The sequence below is a fragment of the Myodes glareolus genome, chromosome 9 (genome assembly GCF_982192425.1).
Source record: "Myodes glareolus chromosome 9, mMyoGla1.1, whole genome shotgun sequence".
NCBI classification, from domain to species: Eukaryota; Metazoa; Chordata; class Mammalia; order Rodentia; family Cricetidae; genus Myodes; species Myodes glareolus.
The window spans coordinates 95,765,778-95,786,748 of NC_142034.1; the positions used below are offsets into that span (position 1 = coordinate 95,765,778).

Sequence of the window (20,971 nt, forward strand, 5' to 3'; positions counted from 1 at the left end):
GGCCAAACACGAACACTAGGACTGAAAACCCAAAGTCTGTAGACCCAATTACTGCGTTTCTCATTTTTTATTTGACAGAAAAGTTGCTTTTGCTGTACAGATTTTAAAAAACCAAAATGCATTAAGAAACATGAAAGTTGGGGGGAGGGGTGTCACAACCTTATGAAGGGGGGTGCAGCAACTCCTTCAAAATTAACTCCTTCTTCCAAGAACACGTGACTTACCAAGTCCCAAAACATCAGTCACCCCCAGGAACTTGAGCAGGAACAGCTCCCTGGATCATTACAATTTCCTGAACTGTGCCCCTCCCTCCCCAAACTCTCATTCCCTCCCACTCCAACCCCGCAAAACATATGAACCAGGAAAAACTCACAGAGATCAACATTTCACAGGAACAAAAAAAAGGGAGGGGAGCCCTCCCCTCAAGATGCTGCCAAGGTTCAAGGGAAGGCAGACAAAGACTCCTTCCATGATTATTCTGGGAAAAATGAGGAATACTCATGTCTCCAGAGCATGAGGTGTGGTGGAATCCAGATTATGGAGACCTGCAACAGAGAAGATTGGTCAATGCGTCACTTCAAATATTCTCAACTAACTTCTAACTCTCAAGGACCAGGCTTCCAAGGAGACAGACCTGGAGGACCGGTGGCGATTAGGTCGGGGACTGGGTGTCTCCTTCCTGCGCTTGTGCCCAGGAGAACGGCTGTCCCCACGCTGGCCTCTCCAGGAAACTCGCTCACTGCTATAAGAGAATAGAAATTAGGCACTAGAACAGTACCTGTGGAGGGCTGGACCATATTCTCCATTGCTTCTAGGAACAAAGGTAGAGATTGACCTCTGTGACCCCAAGGTGTGGCGGTACACGCCTTTAGTCCTGATGCCTGCCTGGGCGGCAGAGGCAGATTGACCTCTGTGACCTCAAGGCGTGGTAGTATACGCCTTTGGTCCCAATGCCTGGGAGGCAGAGACAGGCAGATCTCTGTGAGTTCAAGGTGATGTAGCATACGCCTTTAATCCCAGTGCACATGCTTGGTAACTCTCTACCGCTGCGTCCCTGCCTATTCCCGAGGCATCATCTGGGATAATGGGCAGCGGACCAATCCAAGAGTGACACGTCAGAAGCGGGGACTGTTTCCTTTATAAGGGCTGGGTTCCCCTCATTCTGGGTTTCCGCCATGGGGCATTAAAGCTTTACTGCAAAAGTATCCCAAGTGCCCCGCGTCGTTCTTGCTGGCAAGATGGTAGCGCGGGACAAGTACCGTTTTCATTGGTGGTTAGGTGAGCTAGATTGATAGTACCTGCTATGTGCCCTACCTCTGTTGATCCCTTGGTGAAGGCTGGGGCGAGGGCTGGTGACGCTCCACAGGTGAGTAACTGAGGGATCGAGAATCCCGAAGGGAGTCTATTGGCTTTCGAGGGCTGCGTGACCTAGGGAGCAGAGTAGGCCTCTATAGCACCATGTCCTCCCAAACCCACCAGCCAAGCATTCAGGACCACCCACCCAGGTCCTGACCACCAAACCTCACACCACACAGGGCCAGCCTCAGACCCACCTTTGTCCGCACTCACCCATCCGCCCGCACACCATCCACCGAGTGCCCCCAGTGGACAGGGTGCAGCGGGGGATGCAAAGATAAAAGAGTCCCTGCCCTTGGAGTTTTGTTTGGGAGTGAAGGAGGTCAACAATGAAGGCACACATGCCCCCTATATAGGAAACAGGCCAGCGGGGATGGATGTGCATGGGCCTGAGGATCCGAGCAAGGATGGGGGGACCTGGGCAGGGCAGGGAAATGGCAGGGCAGTCTTCTCGAAGGTGCTGTTTGGGTGCAGTCTTGCAGAACGAGTTCACCAGGCAGACAAGGAAATCCCAGGCAGAAGGAACAGCATGTCCAAAGGCATGGGGCTCTCCTTAAGACTGCAAGGCGCTGGGTATGACCGGAGCACAGGGCATGTGTGGGGGCGGGCAGGAGGAGCACAGGGCGGGCAAGGGCAGCTGGTGAAGAGCCTCACACGCCATTCCTGCAGAGGTGGCACTTTATCCTGCAGGCCACAGGGCGTCCCGGAAGGATTTGTGGAGTGAAGGGAAGTAACCAGATGTGCGTTTTAGAAAGATCCCTCTGGCTACGTGTGGAAGAGAATGGCGTGGAGGCAGGGAGACAGGGAGGAGGCTGTGGACAGAGTCGGGAGAAGATGACGGTGGCCAGACCAGAGCCCTGCAGCAGCAATGGGGAGACTTAGAGCTAGAATCTCTGAGACCAGGCTGCTTGTCAGGGGAGGGGAGAGGGAGGAAGAATCCTACGACTTCCCAGTTCTGGCCTGGGCCCTCAGATGGACAGTGCAGCCCTTGACCAGAGCACTGTGGGAGGATAAGAGGAATGTCGGACTCCTCCCATACAACCAGACACAGACGTCCACACGAGGCACCCCAGCAGGAACCTCACCCAGGGTCCCTTTTCTGGAGAACTCACCCCCAACCCCCTTTCCACAACAGGCAAGGAAGCACTCACCTCCTCTCGCCAGGGGGTGGCTTCTTGGGGCTTGCAGGTTTGGGTAAGGCCTGAGGGCCAGGCTTAGCAGGGGAGGGGGAGGAAGAAGAGGAAGAGGAGGAAGAAGAGGAAGAGGAAGAAGAAGAGGAGGAGGAAGAAGAGGAGGAGGAAGAGGAGGAGGAGGAAGAAGAGGAAGAGGAGGAGCTGGAACTGGAGCTGCTAGAGCGCCTCTTCCGTTTGGCTGGGGTTGGCTCCTGAGGGCGTCCTTCTCGCACAGCCTCCTTTGGGGCTGGGGTGGGACTGGGGACCCTGTGAGAGAAGAAAGGTGTCAGAAGGAGACAAGATGCCCCAGCCCCAACCCTACCTTCCTTGGCCTGGAGGAATGGCAGTGGGGGAGGGGTGCCTGAGAAAGGCCCTGGGAATACTCGAAGGCAGGCCAGTAAGCACTTCTCTGGAGCAGTGGCACAGAGCTGACCAAACCTCTGCTAACACAGGCAACAGGCTGGGGCCCGAAGCACAAGGGATCAAGGTTAAACCTCAAGAATGTCCCTGATGAAGGAATAAAGCCCCTGGACTCAGATGTGGAAGCTGAAGCTGGGTGGTCTCCGTCCTTGGAGAGCCGCAGCTTGGGGAGGCCCCTGTGAGTGCAGGTTGGCAGGGGAGGGGCCGTCCTGCCTGGAGGCAGGGAGAGGGATGGGATGACCTCTGAAGATCCTTCCAGCCCAGGGAGTTCCTCTTGAGGTCTAACTGCCATCCCTCCTGCTGTAAAATTAAGTCCATTTCCTCTAGTTCTGTCCTCTGTAGAGATGGAAAACTTATCATTATCCTCTAGAGAATTAACCTTTGGAGACTTTTATCTGCCCCATTCCTCCCCACGAAGCCCCCACCCAGCATTCTTTCTATTCCCAACTTGAAGGTCAAGGTTCCCCAAACTCGCTCAAAAGCCAAGCACTTGTATCAAGATTTTTTCCTCCCAACTCCCCCACCCACTGTAATATACCTTCCCCCTAGATTCCTTAACTCCCTCACCTTTTCAGTGCCACCTCAGGCTGAGCAGGAAGGCTGGAGCCCTCAGAGTCGCTAGAACTGGAGCCAGAGGAAGAGGAGGAGGAGGAGGATGAAGATGAGGAAGAGGAGGAGCTAGATGACGATGAAGAGGAGGAAGAGCTCCGACGTTCCTTTGCTGGTTGCAGAGCAGCCAATGCAGAAGGCTGCTGGGCCCCAGTAGAGGCTGGTGGTTCCCCACCTTCAGCATGGGACACCCCTGGGGCAGGGCCAGAAAGCATGCCATTGTGATCACTAGCAGAGGATGTGGACTTTGCTACTGTCCCAGAGGAAAGGGACTGAGACCCTGCTACAGGAGTGGTCTGGGCAACTGAACGAGACTGGTCTGAAAAGGCAGATGGCACAGGGGACCGAGGTCTATCCTGTGCTGGAGGGAGAAGAGATTGCGAAGGAGCCTGGACCATTCTTGAAGCAGGGGAAGGAGCCCGTTCAGAGGTCATCCTAGACTGGCCTGGGGCAGATGGTGGTGTTCTGGACCTGGCTCGGTCAAGCAGTAATGGTGAGGTTCTGCCACTGACACGCTCATAAGCAGAAAGGGGCACCCTAGGACTGGTGAGATTTGCACCAGACAAGGCTGGAGCCATCCTGGCACTTGAGAGATTTGCAGGAGCCAAGGCTGCAGGGGTTCGAGAGCCAGCAATATTCACAGGAGCTGTGCCATGTGCAGATCGAGGACCCACCAGGTTTGCAGGAGGAGGAGCCTGGGGTGTTCTGGAACTGGAGGGATAATTTGCAGCAGTTGGGGGTGTCCCAGAGCCTGAGAGACTCAAAGCCGCCAATGCAGCTGGTGTTCTAGCTCCTGCGAGGTTCACAGCTGTAGCTGCAGGGGCTCGAGGATCAGCAAGGTTCACAGCTGAAGGAGGGACTGCTGTTCTAGGGCTGGCTAAGTTCATGGCTGCTGCTGCAGCTGGTGTTCTTGAGTCAGCAAGGTTCACTGATGTTGGAATAGCAGATGTCCTGGCACTGGCAAGGTTCATGGCTGCTGCAGATGCTGCTGGAATCCTGCTGGCAAGGTTGGCAGCTGGGGCTGTTCTAAGGCTCATGAGAGGTACAGGAGCTGGAACCTGGGACATTCTCGCGGCAAGACCAGCAGCAGACATAGACGGAGGTGGTCGGGCAGTGCCAAGACTGATAGCTGTCAGGGCAAGTGCAATTCTAGACTGAGCATGGTTCTCTGGAACAGATGTTCTTGGGTGATCAGGAATCCGGGGACCTGGACCATCCATCATTGAGCCACCAGTCTGCTGTAGGACAGACATGGGTGTTCTCGCACTGCCAAGGGGTTCAAGCATACCAGGTGATCTACATCGGTCAAGAGGAGTTGGTGACATGCTAGGACGACTGAAGCAGCTCATCCTAGAGCTACTGAGTGCTACAGGAGGTGTACGAGATCCAGAATGATTCCTTGTTGCTGGAGGAGTGGCAGAACGTGACCGATCAGAACTACTTCCAGATGCAGACCGCCTACGGATGGCCGGAGGAGATCTTGTTAGAGACCGCTTGCCTCGAGTTGCTCTAGGAGTACGAGACCTAGAACGGCGACGGATAGCAAGTGGTGAGCGACTTCGAGAGCGCTTGCGTGGCAACAGTGGTGTCCGGGACCTAGAGCGTCTCCGAATAGCTGGAGGAGTTCGGGACCTGGAGCGACGGCGTGTCACTGGCGAGGTTCGAGAACGGGACCGCCTCCGGGTGACTGGAGATGTTCGAGACCGAGATCTTCTCCGAGTGACTGGGGATGTCCTGGATCTCGATCTTCTTCGAGTAACTGGTGAAGTTCTGCTTCGTGATCGCCTCCTGGTTACTGGTGGAGTCCTAGATCTGGACCTTCTGCGAGTCACTGGAGGAGTCCGAGAACGAGAGCGACGACGTGTTGTTGGTGTTCTGGACCTTGACCGACGGCGAGTTACTGGTGGTGTTCTGGACCTAGATCGCCTTCGGCTCACAGGGGATGCTCTTGATCGGGATCTACGCCTATTTACTGACCTTGACCGTCTCCTACTCACAGGTGAGGTACGAGATCTGGACCTACGTCGGCTAATTAGGGGTGTCCTGGACCTGGATCGCCGATGAGTAGCTGGTGAGGCTCTAGACCTAGAGCGCTTCCATGGAGCTGGTGATGTTCGTGATCGAGATCGCTTCCGACTGGTCAAGGGTGTCCGAGATCGGCCTCTTCTGCGTCGAGATGAAGTTCGGGAACTCTCCTGTCTGGTAGGTGATCTTGAATGGTAACCAGAGCCACCCCTCCTTCTACGAGTAACCCGAGACCTAGACCGGCTCCTCTGTCTTCTTCGTGATGTTGACTGAGATGATCCCGACCTATCTCGGCGTCGTGTTGTTCTGGTTTTCTCTCTACGTGAGCGGGATCGGGATCTTTGGAGTCCACGAGGTTTTGGTGAAGGAGATCGACCTCTCCTTGAAGTTGTCTTGGTACGGGGCGATGAAGCTGAACGCCGCCTCCGTGAAGATCTTGACTTTTCAGTTGGTTCGGGTGAAGATACTGAAGGACTTCTTCGACGTCTTGGTGGAGTTCTAGAGCGGGTTTCTGGTGATGAGGAGGCAGAGCGGCTTCTACGAGAGACTCTAGCCTTCCTGGTTAGCTCAGGAGATGAACGAGAACTCCGACGTCGAGGTGGTGTGCGAGACTTTGTCTTTGGTTCCATTGAGGACCTGGAACCTCTTCGAGCAGTTCTGGACTTAGGTGGGTGTTCTGGAGAAGACTCAGAACTACTGCTTCCTTCGGGTGAAGGACCCCTTTCTTTGCTTGACGAACCTGATCTACTACGTCTGGGCAGAGCCCGAGGGGTAGATATTTTGTGTTCAGGAGAAGAATCCGTACCGCTCTGAGCCCTCTGTAGCACTCTTGGCTTATCTTTCATTTCAGGAGATGAGCCAGACCTACTGAGCCGGGGAGAAGGTCGAGACTTGCTGTCAACCTCTGGAGATGATCCAGAATGACTCCTCTGTCTAAGGGGGGTTCGAGTCTTGGGTTTAGAATCTGGAGAGGAGTCTGAGTCACTTCTTTCCTGAGGGGATGTGCTGGGCTTTCCATCAAGCTCTTGGGAAGACCCAGATCGACTTCTTTGCCCAGGAGAGGTTCGAGCCACAGTTTTCTGGTCGACTGATGACTCTGACCCACTTCTTTCTCTCTGAGGTGTGACACTCTTATTGTTGAGTTCTGGGGATGATGGAGAATGACTTCGTGCTCTGGGAGTGTGAGGCAATGCTTTTGGTTCAGGGGAAGAGTCACATTCACTTCGTCCCCTGGATGGGGTTTGAGGCATGTCTTTGATCCCAGGAGATGATCCAGATAGGCTATGCCTGGAAGGAGTCCCAGACCCATCTCTAAGTCCTGGAGAAGACCCAGAACGGCTTCTCCTAGATGGAGTTCTAGGTAAGCCATCTTTCAGTTCAGGAGAAGATGCAGAACTACTTCTTTCTCTTGAAGGTGTTCTGTGTACAGTCTCAAGTACAGGAGAAGACGCACTCTGATTTGAAAATATTCCTACCTTTTCCACTACTTCTGGGGAAAACTCAGAACTACTGCGCCTAGAGGACCTCGCTGACTGTTCTTTCATGTCCAGAGATGGATCTGCCTCCGTTTGACTAAGAAATGGCCCATTCAATTCTTCTTTAACTTCAGGAGAAAATTCAGCGTTTACCTCTGAAATGGGGCCTGAGTTTCTAAACTCTAAAGATGACTCAAAGCTATTCTCCCCAGAGGGAGAATGAGATAGCTCTTTATGTTCTGGAGAAATCTGTGGCCCACTCCAACATGAAGCTACTGCAGGGATTTCTGCTACTTTTAAAGAAGGCTGTGTCTGGCTTTGGTCAAAAACAGACAGTACAGCAGGCCTTTCTATTTCAGGAGATGATTCAATGTTACTTCCAGGCATTTCTTTATGTTCTGGAGATAAACTGGGTAGAATCTGACTTAAAGGTTGCTCAGATTTTTCTGCTTCCATTAATTCACCTTGGCTTGAATTAGGTAATGAACTATTTTGGTCTCTTAAGCCTAGAGGTGATTCAGTTCCACTTCTTTCCTTTAATAATACTCTAGGTATGTCTTTCAGTACTGCAGATGATTCAGGCCTATCCTGTATAGGACTAAACTTTTCTCTTGGTAAAGATGATGCAGCAACATCCTCTTGAATTAAACCTAGTTTCTCTTTCAATTCAGGAGGCTCCAATATGCTCTGTACCAAAAGAGATTTAGACTCTACTGAAGGATATAGGTTAGAGTCAAGTTTAGCTTTACTCTGGTCAGGAGACATTCCTGATTTCAGCTTTGGATCTGTTGATAATTCACCTTTATCTTGTTTTACTGGTGATCTGAGTGCCAGCTCAGTGACTGGAGATGAAGATCTAGAAGGGCCACCCTTAGGAGATGTTTGAGATTTGCTCTGCAGCGAGGGAGATTCCAAGTGAGTCTGTCTCACTTCTGGACTTGAAGTATCAGACCTGGGATCTGGCCAAGTTTGAGATTGTCCTTTCTGCTGCACAAATGAGGAGCCAAAACAGCTCTCTCCTGGTAATGTATTGAGTGTTACACCTGGACAGAGGGAAAATGATCCAGAGCTTTCTGTTGGTGAATCCTTAGACTTCTCCTGGGAACAGGGCGACTTTGATGCAGAGAGATTTTGCTCTGGAGGAGTCTGGAGCATGCTTTTTGGGTATGGTGATGTAGACTCAGAGTGACTGTGTCTTGGTGGTGTTCCTGGTTCCATTTTAGTATCTGGTGAGGAGGATCTAGAACGGCTTTGTCGTGGCAACAACCTAGAATCCACCTTGGAGCAGGGAGATACTGATCTGCTTTGCCTCTGAGGTGTTCTAGATGTCACTCTACTAGGACTTGGAGAAGAGGAGCCAGAATGGCTTCGTCTTGGTGATATTCCCATCTTGACTTTGGGTTGTGGAGACGATGACCTACATGGGCTCTGTCTTGGAGGTGTGCTAGATTTCACACGAGGAGAAGACCCAGAGCAGCTTTGTCTTGACGGAGTCCTCGATTTCACCTCACCATCAGGTGATGATTCAGAAAAGCTCTGTCTTTGTGGTGTTGTAGAATGTTCATCGACCTGTGTGTTTGTTACAGACCCTGGTCTTGGTGGTGTTCCAGATTTTACTTTGGGCTGAGGAGATGAACTTGAATGACTCTGTCTTGGTGGAGTTTTTGACTTCTGCTTAGGTGGTGAAGAACCAGAGCGACTTCGCCTTGATGGTGTCTGAGACTTTTGTTTAGGACACGGAGAAGAACCTGAAAGGCTTCGCCTCAAAGATTTTGCTTTGGATCTTGGTGAAGAAAGAGACCTGCTTCGTCTTGAGGAAACGTGAGATTTTTTCATTTCTGGGCTTGAGTTGGATCTGCTCCTCCTCTGAGATGCTCTGGATTTATTCTTCCTCTCTGATGAGCCGGACCGTCCTCTTCTTTGTGGTGTTCTAGAGTGAGATCTTCCACGTCTAACTACACTCCTGCTGCGAGATCTTCGCCGTGCTGGTGTTCTAGAGCGTGACCTCCCTCTCCTGGCCGGCGTTCTAGAGCGTGACCTGCCACTTCTCCTGGCCGGCGTTCTAGAGCGTGACCTCCCTCTCCTGGCCGGCGTTCTAGAGCGTGACCTGCCACTTCTCCTGGCTGGTGTTCTAGAGCGTGACCTGCCACTTCTCCTAGCAGGAGATCTACTTCGAGACCTCCTTCGAACTGGTGATCGGGTCCTAGATCTGCGCCTAGCAGGTGTTCTCGAGCGAGACCTGCCCCTGCGAGCTGGTGTTCTGGACCTAGACCTGCGCCTGGCAGGTGTCCTGGACCGAGACCTACGCCTGGCAGGTGTTCTGGACCGAGACCTACCCCTTCTAACTGGTGTTCTAGAACGGGATCTGCCCCTAGTGGCTGGAGATCTAGAGTGTGACCTGCCACGCCTTGCTGACCTAGACCTGCCTCTTCTCTGGTTATTTCTACTCCTGGACCAGCCTGGTCTCTGAGGAGATCTAGACCGGCCACGCCTCTGGGGACTTCTAGATTTTCCCCACCTCTGTGCAGACCGTGACCTACGCCACTGAGGGGACCGTGACCTAGAATGACCTCTCTTGGTGGGCGTTCTAGATCGAGATCTTCCCCTTTTAGTGGCAGGACTACGGGATCTCCCTGCTCTATGAGATGGACTATGAGAATGAGATTTATCCCGCTTTGCTCGGCCATGTGAACGATTCTTAGATGTGGGTGAAGAAGAAATCTCTCGGCGGGCCCCAGGAGCTGGTGTGGGTTTAGGACTTTCAGGGGAGGAACTGGCATGCCGAGAAACTTTGGTAGGCTGGGGGGATGGCGGGCAGCTCTCTGAGGAAGACGATTGGGGAGGTTTCTCAGGAGACTTAGATGGTGAACAGCCCCGGGTTGGGGAGGCCTCAGATGAGGGGTTAACTGGCTCCTGACTGGATGGGATTGCTGCAAGGGGTCGTGGGGAGTCGCCATGTTGCTCAACAAGGAGCGGAGTGGGGGCAGGTAGTTCTGGCCCTGTGCTGCTCCTTTCCGGAGAGGGACTAGGTCGAACTGCAGATTTCTAAGAGTGAAAAAGAAAGTAAGGATAGCGATAAACACCATAGCTCCATTATCACCTGAAAGATTCCAAGTTTCTAATAAACCTTCCCTTTATACACCTCTCAAATCAACTAACCCTTTCTCTATCCAAAGTCACACTCAATTAACAAGACATCAAGTGATACTAGTAGGGAGACAGCAAGATACCCTTGTAGGCTGCAAACTATGGGTCTCCTGTGGTAGAAAGAGAAAACTTACTCCTCTAAGTTGTTCTCTGTCCTGTACATGTGTATCCACCCTGTTTTCGGTTTCAAGACAGGATTTCTTTAGTAGTTATGAAGCCTGTCATGGAACTCATGAGATCTGACTGCCTCTGCCTCCCGAGTGCTGGGATTAAAGGTTTTTAACAACACCGCCCAACAAAAATGCATTTTTGAATTAAGAAAATAAAGCACTAGTAGGGGAAAAAACTGAATATATAAACAATCAGATCTCAGTAACTCAGAGAAAAGACAAATTAAAAACAATACACTACCATTACCAACAAAAACCATCAGTGTCCTGAGACTGTTTTCTTCCTTTCAAGGGAAGAAATCTGGTAGTATGTGGGGGATACATAATGAATACAATACCCCCCAAAGAAGGTATGATTCAATGGAAAATGAAAGCAGTTGCGTGACAGTAACTTTCCACTCAAATATGGAATAAATTAAGTTAAAATAGCATAAAGGGGGCAAAATTCAGAGTATGATTTTTCTTGGCATGGTAGAGCACATTAATTCCAGCAATCAGGAGGCAGAGGCAGGTGGAGCTCTGTAAATTCAATGCCAGCCTGGATTATGTAGTGCATTGCAGGGCAGTCAGTTAATATAAGGAGAACCTGCCTCTAATAAGCACATGAATGAATGACCGATAAATAAACAAGTTAATAAAAGGTTGACCAAGTAAGATGGCACTTGCCACATAAGCCTGGTGGCTAACCAGAGCTCAATCCCCAGAACCCATTTATAGGTTATTCTGACTTCTAAACATACTGATAACTCACACCTGCCTTCCCCTCATCAGACACACAAAAGCAAGTAATTCACCAAGGTCTCGCAGGAATAGGCCAAAAGAAAGAGGCTAAACCATAAACACTTTAAAAATAATTTTTTAAAAAAGCATTGAAAATAGGCAAATGAACCAACTTGTAACTTAAAAAAAGTTATTTCTAAATGAGACAAAAATGAGATATTAAGTTATACTAATTATTGACACCAGCAAAAACAATCAGCCATAGAACTAGAATAGAAAAGTATAAAGCTGGAACTACCAAAATATGTTTTCAGATTAGCAGCAGCAAATTAAAGGGTCAAACAAAATAAAGCACACACACACACACACAAAAGGAAACAGAGACACTGTAAATAGAAAAATTAAAGCGATTTCTTAAAAACCTTTTGTCCCACTGTATGGATATAAACAAATAACAATATAAAACCTACAACTATCAACTTAAGTTTCATTAAGACTTCACAATTTAGTGATCACAACTCATTTTAAAGTACTTAGAGGTGTAAAATGACTTGGTAAACAAAGATGAGTTAATGTAGAAATAGAAACTCAAATATTTCTCAGCAGTTGCTTATGTCTGTCATGCAGCACTGCTAAGCCTGCCCACTTTTCTGAGTTCTAATACAGAGAACTCTTTACTTTTTCTCATTCTGTATCTCCTTTAAATATTACTCAAAATTCTCATGCTTGCTATTACCCTATCCCAGTCTTTCTCCAAAACCACCCTTATTCACACATACACACACTCATTTTCTCTCTCTCACTGCCTTCTATAGCTCCTTGCCAACCTCCATGGCCAAACCTGACCATAACTCAAAAGGATAAGATTTTCTCTTAATAAAGATACCTTACCCTACTTGTCATATTTGTTTCTTTTTAAAGCAGAACCCTGAGTAAAACTCTGCAACCCAATGACCAACTCAGAACATACCTCCTTCTTATCTTTGTCTTCATATGGACTGCTAGACTGCTTTGTAGAGGGGTCTGGGCTACTAGGCTGCTGTATGTTGGTGGCACCTGGCTCACTAGAAGGTGCATCTCCCTCCCCTTGATGCCCTGAAGCATGGGGAGGACTTTGCCCAGTCAAGGCTGTTGTATGAATTTTAGCAGCAGCACTTCGAGACCTGTGAGTTGATGAAGGGCAGGGGAAAACAGGGAAATCAGCTCAAGGGAGAATAAAAAACCCCCTCCACCCCCAGCCTGCAATCTACTTTCCTATATGTACAACCCTCTTTGGGGGGAAAACAAAACAAAACAAAAAAACCAAACCATGGACACATGACTCAAATCACTTTTAAAAATGCAAATGCAATCCTTTTTTGTTGCTGCTGTTGTTGTTGTTCCAACTCTTCCCAATACAATCCCAAATAACACCCCTCTAGGCCTTTATTCACCACCCTCCAATATACCCAAACCTTCCACCCAGGCCCTTCCCTACCCACTTCATTCACAACTCACCTCTGAGCCCACCTCCTTCAGGAAGCCTTCCCCGATTAAGGAAGCCAGGGTAAGGACTCCTTCCTCCCCCAGACACCACCAAACCAGCAAACCACCCCCGCCCTATTCTGGTAGTCCATATACATCATAACAAACAAAAAATAAAATTAAAAAAAAAAAGAAAAAAAAAGAAAAAAGACAAGGGGAAATGTATATATGTCTGTCCATCCTGTTGCTTTAGCCTGTCAGCTCCTAGAGGGCAGGGACCGTGTCTTCGGAATGGTCTGTGCAGCGCCTAGCACACCGTGGGCGCTCAATAAATATTAAATTGATTAACCCATCATTCCCTCTCCCTCCATTCCTCCTGGACTACCCCTTACCGACTACGAGAAGTATCAGAGGAAGAAGCAGAGTCAGCAGAAGTTGACCGATGGGCTCGACGACTCTTAGGAGCTGGTGTTGTGCTTCGAGACCTGAAGAAAGACCAACACAAAGCTCAGGCGTCTGTCATACTTATTCTGAATTTTCCAAACTCATCTCTTTTTAAAAACAAAGAAAATCTGTTGGGCATGGTGACCCCAGCTTTTAATGTCAGGACTTGAAGGCAGAAGCAGGCCATTCTCTTCTAGTTGAAGTCAGCCTGATCTACAGAGTGAGTTCCAAGACAGTCAGGGTTATATAAAAAGACCCAGTCATAAACACACACACACACACACACACACACACACACACACACACACAACATTACATTTAGTTTGAGTATATATGTATGCAGAAGGAAAACAAGACAACTTATAGTTCATTTTCTCCTTCCACTATGTCGGTCCCAAATATAAAACTCTGGTCTCTTTGGGTTCCTGTTGAGTCACAATACCCACGCACTTTTAGTTTTTGATTTCCCCTTTACACATCCACCTCAATCGTTAACTACCAGTCAATGACACGACTGATTTCAATCTCATCCCCCCCTCCCCAAAGTGTGTGGGTTACTTATCTATTTCTTCCAAATACACTTACCGCTTCCTCTTTTTGTCCTTCGATTTACGTTTGCTCTTTGGAGTAGGAGACCTGGAAAATAAGGAAAAGTTGTCTAAAAAGAATTTTTTAAATATTAATAAAATCTGGCCAAGTTTTTATTTTAACAGGTAGGTAAAGGATTGCACTCTACTAAAAACAAAAGCAAGGACACCTTCTACAGGCCAAACATTGAGTAAATAAAGCCGTCAAACAGTTAAGTAGCTTACCACTCCCCCATGTGCTGCTATGTCTCCCCCAAGAACCAACAAGCTCTTACCTGTGTTTTCGTTTCTTGGACTCAGATTCTGACCTGTTAGGGAAGGAAAAAAAAAAGGGGGGGAGAGGGAGAGAGAGGGAGAGGGAGAGAAGGGGGGGAGAGAGAGAGAGAGAAGGAGAGAGAGAGAGAATCATTAAACCACAACTACTCTTCAAGAGTTGCCTCCAATCACTACCAAGAACTTCCACCTTAGCCAGGAGTGGTGGTGCGTGCCTTTAACTTCAACAGAGGCAGGTAGATCTCTGAGCTAGAGGCAAACCTGGTCTACAAAGTTAGTTCCAGGACAGTCAAGGCTATGTAGAGACCCTCCCCTTAAATTAAAAAACTACGAAAAAAAACTTTACACTTCATACCTGTGTTTCTTCTTCTTTGAGCTCTTCTTTCTCTCCCGTCGAGGAGAACTGCTCTCTGACCTGCTATAATGGGTTCAGAAGCAAGTCATTTTACTTGGCTTTCTCTCTGACCCTCTAACCTATAATTCTCAAAACTACTTCAAAGCACCTGAACAAACCCAAATAGCATCAATGGTCCACACTTTATTTACTTCTATATTTAGAAGTAAATCAAAATCAAAATCTAGAATGATGCTGGCCAGCTTTTTGGGCTGAGCTATAGATTCAGTCATTTTCCACTAAGCACACACATTTCTGAGCTGAAACTTGAAAAGGCAATTCTGTCTTTGCAATTTGTATTATCCACTACCTGAAAACAAACTCAAATTCTAGAAGTCCAACAACAGTAAAGGTCTCCCTGAATAGAAGAGTAACTTTCCAACTGACTTACCGTCCTCTATCTTTCTTCTTTTTCTTCTTCTTTTGCTTTGGAGTTGGTGATCGAGAACTGCTCGTCTCTCGAACAAGGCTGGGAAAAGGCAAAGAGATTTTAGGTGGCAGGACAAATTTCCTTAAAACATGTCACCCTAGTGAATATACTTGCAACAGTTTACTGATAACTATTTCACCTTAGGACAACTGCTACATGCCAATTTGTGTGTGTGTGTGTGTGTGTGTGTGAAAACTTCAGAATTAAAAGACGTACATTTTCTGGGCAGTAGTGGCGCATACCTTTAAACTCAGCACTGGGCAGGCAGGAGCAGGCAGATCTCTGAGTTTGAGGCCAGCCTGATCTACAAAGTAAGTTCCAGGACAGCCAGATCTATACAGAGAAACCTTGTCTTGAAAAACAAACAAAAAGATGTAAATTTAAAAGTGGTTGTCTATTTAGTTAATTCTTAGGTTTTGTTAGTGAGAAAATATGTGTATTTTAAGGCAGGTCTCTCTTGACTGTCCCGGAAACTACCTATATAAAGCAAATTATAGCCTCAACTCAAAAGATCCTCCTGCTGCCTCTGCCTCCCAAATGTTGAGAATAAACTTGTGTGCATCATGTCTGGTTTCATTAAAATGTTTTGAGACAGGGTCTTACTATGTTATGACTGGCCTTGAAATCAGATGCCAGCATCTGCCTCGAGTGCTGAGATTAAAAGGTATGTACCACACAATAGCTTAATTATTTGAAAAAATAAAAATAGAGTCAGCAGTTACGAACACCAGCTATGCCATGCAGTGGTGGTGCTCGCCTTTAATCCCAGCACTCAGGAGGCAGAGGCAGGCAGAACTCTGAGTTCAAGGCCAGCCTGGTCTGTAAAGGGAGTTTCAGGACAGCCAGGGCTGTTACACAGAGAAACCCTGCCTCGAAAAAAAGGGGGGAAGGGGAGAACACTGGCTGCTTTTCCAGTGAGCCTGAGGTCCCATTCCGAGCACCAAGGTGATTCTCAACCATCTGTAACTCTATTTATTACCAAGAGATCTAATGTCCTCTTCTGGTCTCCAGGGTCACCAGGCACACAGTACAAAAACATAAATAGGAACAAAACACAAAATCAAAAATTTAACCAAAAGACACTTTGGAAAGGCATTAGTGGCACAGGCCTTCAAACACTCAGGAGGGCAGAGGAAGGCAGCCAGCCTGATCTACAGAGTAAATTCCAGGATAGCCAGAGAGCTACATAGTGAGACCCTGTCTCAGGAAAAGTGGAAAAAAAAATGTCTAAAAATACTAGTAAAAACAAAGTAGGAACTTTCTTTTAACAAGGAAGCAGACTCAGGCTTCTCTCCTGAGTACCTGTATGGTTTGGGAGGCTCAGGAGCTGCTTGTTTAGCTTCTCGAGCACGTCTCTGAGGATCAAAAGAACTACCATCCACATAGGAATCACTGATGCCAAAGGCAGCACGGAGTCGCTCATTCTTCTTCTCGTTCAGTTCTGCCAACTGATGAGTCTCAGTTACCCTAGAAGGGGTGAAAAAGTCCAAAATCTGAAGGATATACAAGGAACAAAAGTGAGAGTCCTAATTCAGAACTTAATTATAAGGATGAGTCAAAGAGCTCTGGACTAAGAAAAGTAAAGGCAAAATCAAGTCCCAGGAGAAGAAAAAAAAAAAAAAAAGGATAGCAGCAGCTATAATGGCATAGATTCCGGAGAGCAACACTCACGTTGGCCTCTGCCCCGGGGTTTCTTCCTTGCCCCCAGGGTTCACATCCTTCTCCAGCAACATGAGTCGAAAGGTCGCCACCTTCTCCTGAATCTGCTGTTCTTCGTACCTGAAGGATAAATCCCTTCAAGGTTAGAGCTTGACAGGGGTTTTCCCAAGTCCCAATTTATAATTGCTTCCTTTCCAACATGGTCCTTTTTCCTCTCCATGCACACAGTACTTGTCACTCAAAAAGTTTCCCTTATCTTTCCCCACGACTCTCCTTCCTTCTCTACACTATGCTCTCTAGAACAGTGGATTTTAAACATGCTACAATTCAGGGGCCAAGAGAGGACAGTTTCCTTGCTGGCAGAGTTCCCAGTGCTCCTTTCCCAACTTCAACACGAATAGATCTTTTATTTCCTGGGACTTCAAAGAAAACATAATGTATAAAAGGATACCATTGCTCAAGTTTGAAAACCACTGCTCTAAACAGGTTTCTACCTGAATATGTTCCTTTTCCAAAACTTCACTTCTCTGCCAAGCTCATGATATCCTCTAATTCAAATACTCTTTCAATTCCGATCTGCCTTTGCCAACTTCCAAGGCCGCAATCCTTAAATCCACCTACCTTTCTCTTCCTTCCAAATAACAACACCTGTCAGGTTACCTAGCTCTGCTGCCTGATGCTACTTTCCTATACAGCACATTTTTGTTCCTTGATGGCCCCCTTCTCCTTCATAAATTCAGCTTAATAATTCAGACCCCTTAGGCTGCTATTAATGCTCCAAACAGTTTCCTTAACATCCCACTATGCACTGACCCATGACTCTTCTCAATTCTTCAAGCTCATTTTCTTTCTCCCTTACAGCTCCTTTTTAGGACTCTTTCAACCTACTCTAGTTTCTTTCCGCACATCCCACCTAACACCCAGCTAAGCACTCACTCAGTGCTTGGCTTCTCCCCACCCATTCCCTCACCCCTGCTCTTCCATCATCTCCTCCAGCTCGAGGCATCGCAGCTCCACGCGCCGCTTGCGCTCGTGGTCCAGGATGTCAGGATTAGGCCGCTTCACCAGGGCAGCCTCCAGGCGCCGCAGTTCCTCCTCTCCCTTGTAGTCAGGCCGCTCACCACGGCGGCCCCGCACCAGGGACAGGTTGCGCTGGACGTAGCCGTTGGTGCCGCTGCCCCGGGGCGTCGGCAGCCCGATCCCGTTGTACATGGCCCTGTGCCCAGGGGGGCACCACCGCTCCTGAGGGGGAGCGGGGAGACACCAGTCAGGCTCCTGGCCCCAATCTAACTACTTACCACATCTCTGGCTCTCTTAGCCTTTAGTTCAATACTTAAGTCTCACACTGAATCTCCATCAGCAAAACGATGCTTCCTCATTCCACTAGTCTGCAAACAAAACCCTCCCTTTATCCTCCCCACACTTCATCCTTTCCACTAAATCACCACTACTTTTAAACCTTTTCTCACAATGTACTTTCACCAAATCATAAGCCATTCTTCTTTGTACCTTCCTTTTCTTTCTATACCCTAAGCAAACAAGAATTCAGTTTGTCTCAAATCTCTCCACACTACCCCTTTATTCTTCTTTGGCCACAATACACACAAATGGTACCTTCACCAACACTCTGAACATAACTACTCATAACTAACCAAGTCCTCCAAATGGCACAACAAACACCATAGATCAGAAGCACCTTTAAGCCCACAGTCCATTTTCAAAGGCTCCTCCAAGAAATAAATATCTAGGCTAACGTGAACTAACAAGAAATGGATTAAACAGTTCTAGGTATCTAAATAGGTAAACTGGCTAGTTAAAATGTCTTATGAAGCCTCATACCCAAACTACAGGCAAGCAAGAACATCAGAAACAGAGAAACCATGGGTACATAAGCTTATACTTCACATGGAACCTCTTCGATTCCAAATATTCATAGCTCCTACCAACTACAGTGACTTTATTATTTTAGTTTCCTTCCCAGTAAAGTTTACCACATCGCTTGCAGCTCCTCCAAGTCTGATTAGCTATTGTTAAATATTGCCTGCTTTCAACTTGATAGTCCAAACACCTCAAACCATCTTTCTCTCTGTTCCAACTGTTCCCATACTTCCTTTACAAGTATCTAGAAACCTTCAAACTCCATCTTACTTTAATGTAAAACTGTTGACTTTCCCTATTAAGCTCTGTTCTGGAACTTCATTTTTTTTCCTCCAAGTTTTGCTCTACTCTTCAATTTAACCCCATGTTTTCCAGTCAGGTTCTACCTCTTGTTCCAACCTCGGCATGACTAAGAGTCCCCAAGCTCCATTTTTTTTGGGCTGCATTACTCATTCTCTGTTCCCTTCTCACTATATATGCTTTTTTCCTCCAACACATTTTCTTCAAGATAGATTCTCTGAGCATAATGAAAGAAAACTAGTATAAAGAAGCACACAAGAACAGGTCAAAGTGGAAGTTAGTAAAAACATACGGAAGAGATAAGAGTTGGATGAGAGGTTACACTCATGGAATTCCAAAACTAGTATATCAATTCCTGAACAAAAAAACACTAAAGTGTGAAAAAAGAAATATAAGCAAATGCTGCATGTAAAGCGACACCCAAATGTACTTTTGCCCCATCCCACCCTCAAGTCTAGCCTAAGTCCTACTCAATCAAAACAGCTTTAGAAAACTAAAAACAAGTAAGAGAAGTCTATCAGGGTCAAGAATGACAGAGCTAAACCTATGAAAGACAGGTGCAAACTCAGGAAGAAATGGAAAAAAATCTTTTTAGAGCCAAAAAATATGCTTCTGCAGCACCTTCAAAACAATCATTCTTAAAAGTCTAAGAATATCAATCCTCCCTCCCTTCCTCTGAATCTAGGGCCTATATGGTTTCCTCTCCCGCATTAACAATCTTTCAACCTAATCATTCACTCACACTTCCACCATTTTATACAGAAATCCACCCGCCCACTCCCTACCTGAAGAAAGCTAAGCAAGAGACACTAAAATCGTGATTTTAAAGAACTTTCAGGGAAGGGCATGGGGGGGGGGTTTACACCCAGCATCTAAAGCAGTTCTCAAGACACTAAAAGAGAAACGACAACTACCAAAACTGGGCAGCACAAAGTACGCAATTCCCAAAGTTAAGAACAGAAAGAAAAAGCAAGTTGCCAAGGGAAAATAATTATCAGAATTCCAAACTACAAAAGAGGTAGAATTTAGAACTAAAATACTCAAGAAAAGAAACGGCAACCCAGAGAACAGCAATGGGTCCTCGAAAAGGACAGAGCAAAAGACAAGAGAACTCGGTGCTGAGCGACTATTAACTGCGTAGGCACCATGTAACACACGCAGCTCCAAAATTAACCCAGGAAGAGACCTAACCCAAGCCCATCCAAATGAGGAAAAACAGTCTCCTTCTGAATCTTTGATCCCAAGACGTCTTAAAAACTGCAAAATGATAACAGCATAGGAAGAATTACATGCCAAGTAAATGGCTGACACGGCCTGGCTGTTTAAGTCCAGAATTTTCTTCCTACCGAAAAGCTCCAAAAGCCTCGTTTGTTCATTTGAGGAGATATGTTTAAAAAGCAGGTTAGGAGCCGGACATGATGGCTAGCGCACGCCTTTCAACCCAGCACTCGGCAAACAGCCCAGCCTGTCCACATACTGAGTTCCAGGACAGCACAGAGACCCTGTCTTATAAAACCACAAAGGTAAAAAGAAAAAAAAAAGAAATAGAAATAAACAGCAAGGTAGGAAGGAGCACATGATCCTCCTTATCCACGCAGACTGAACACGTTCGGTTTTTGTCTTTTCTCTGGATCCCCGCCCCCCCCCCACGCAGAACCTCGGGACCGATACTAACGACCAACTCCTGAAGTTCAAGGCCTCCCAGCACTCATCCGGCCGCCGAGCCTATTTTCGGCCTTGAGAATGGGGGAGGGGGCCGCGCGGCGACCCGCAGTCTGCGAGGCTCCGGCCGTTTCTCAGGCTCCACTAGCAGGGGCAGGAGGATCCACGCCGGGGTCAACAGGGTCGAGAGACCGGCGGATCCGGAGCCCGGGCGGGGGACGAGCCCCCCGGCTGCCGCCCCCTTCCCGCCACTCAAAAGACGGGAAACGGCGACTGCGGGATGAGGGTCTCCTCGGACCCAGGTAGAGCAAAACCGAGCGAGAAGCAGTGCCTCGGGCACTGCGATCGAAATCGTCGGGGGCGCGCGGCCGAGACCCAGCGGCGGCGCGCGCCGTTGCCAGGTGGGGGAGGGGCGAAGGGGCTGAAGGCCGCGCGGCGACGGGAACCGCGGAAGCGGGGGAGGGATAAAGGTACGAAAAGGCGTCCGCGCCGACGGCGGCGCCGAGCACGCGTGCGCGGGGCGGCCGGGGCCGTTCTCCGCGCGCTCTGGCCTCATGCCGAGACCGCCGCCCCTCCCCCACCCAGCTAGCGCGCTCCCTTTCTCTCACCCGCCGCCGCCGCCGCCTCCGGCCGCCGCCTCCGAAGGGGAGAGGTCCTGCCGCAGCTGCTGCTAGAGTCTCCGAATCCCTCGGGGCCCGAAGCCGCCGCCTCGCCGGTCCGCAAGCCTCAGCCGCCGCCGCCGCCGCCGCCGCCGCCGCCTCGCTCGCTTCCTCAGGGGCCGCAGCG

At 48.4% G+C, this 20,971-nt stretch overlaps 1 protein-coding gene across 2 annotated transcripts; it reads right to left on the reverse strand.

Annotated features, from left to right (window-relative positions):
* Positions 1-48: 48 nt before the first annotated feature.
* Srrm2 (serine/arginine repetitive matrix 2) lies at positions 49-20,929 on the reverse strand. Of its 2 annotated transcripts, XM_085694684.2 has the most exons (15): positions 20,794-20,927; positions 17,316-17,587; positions 16,358-16,465; positions 15,989-16,153; positions 14,648-14,725; positions 14,218-14,280; positions 13,865-13,897; positions 13,588-13,638; positions 12,951-13,043; positions 12,065-12,257; positions 3,516-10,102; positions 2,508-2,795; positions 1,315-1,428; positions 635-742; positions 49-545 (listed from the first exon to the last, which is right to left on the reverse strand). In XM_085694684.2, exons 2-15 carry the CDS (start codon positions 17,555-17,557, stop codon positions 536-538), a joined length of 8,133 nt encoding a protein of 2,710 aa, XP_085550810.1. In that variant the 5' UTR covers positions 17,558-17,587; positions 20,794-20,927; the 3' UTR covers positions 49-535. The 2 variants fall into 2 exon arrangements, with proteins under 2 accessions (XP_085550810.1, XP_085550811.1); XM_085694685.2 differs by lacking the exon at positions 17,316-17,587 and having other exon boundaries at positions 20,794-20,929.
* Between the last annotated feature and the right edge of the window lie 42 nt (positions 20,930-20,971).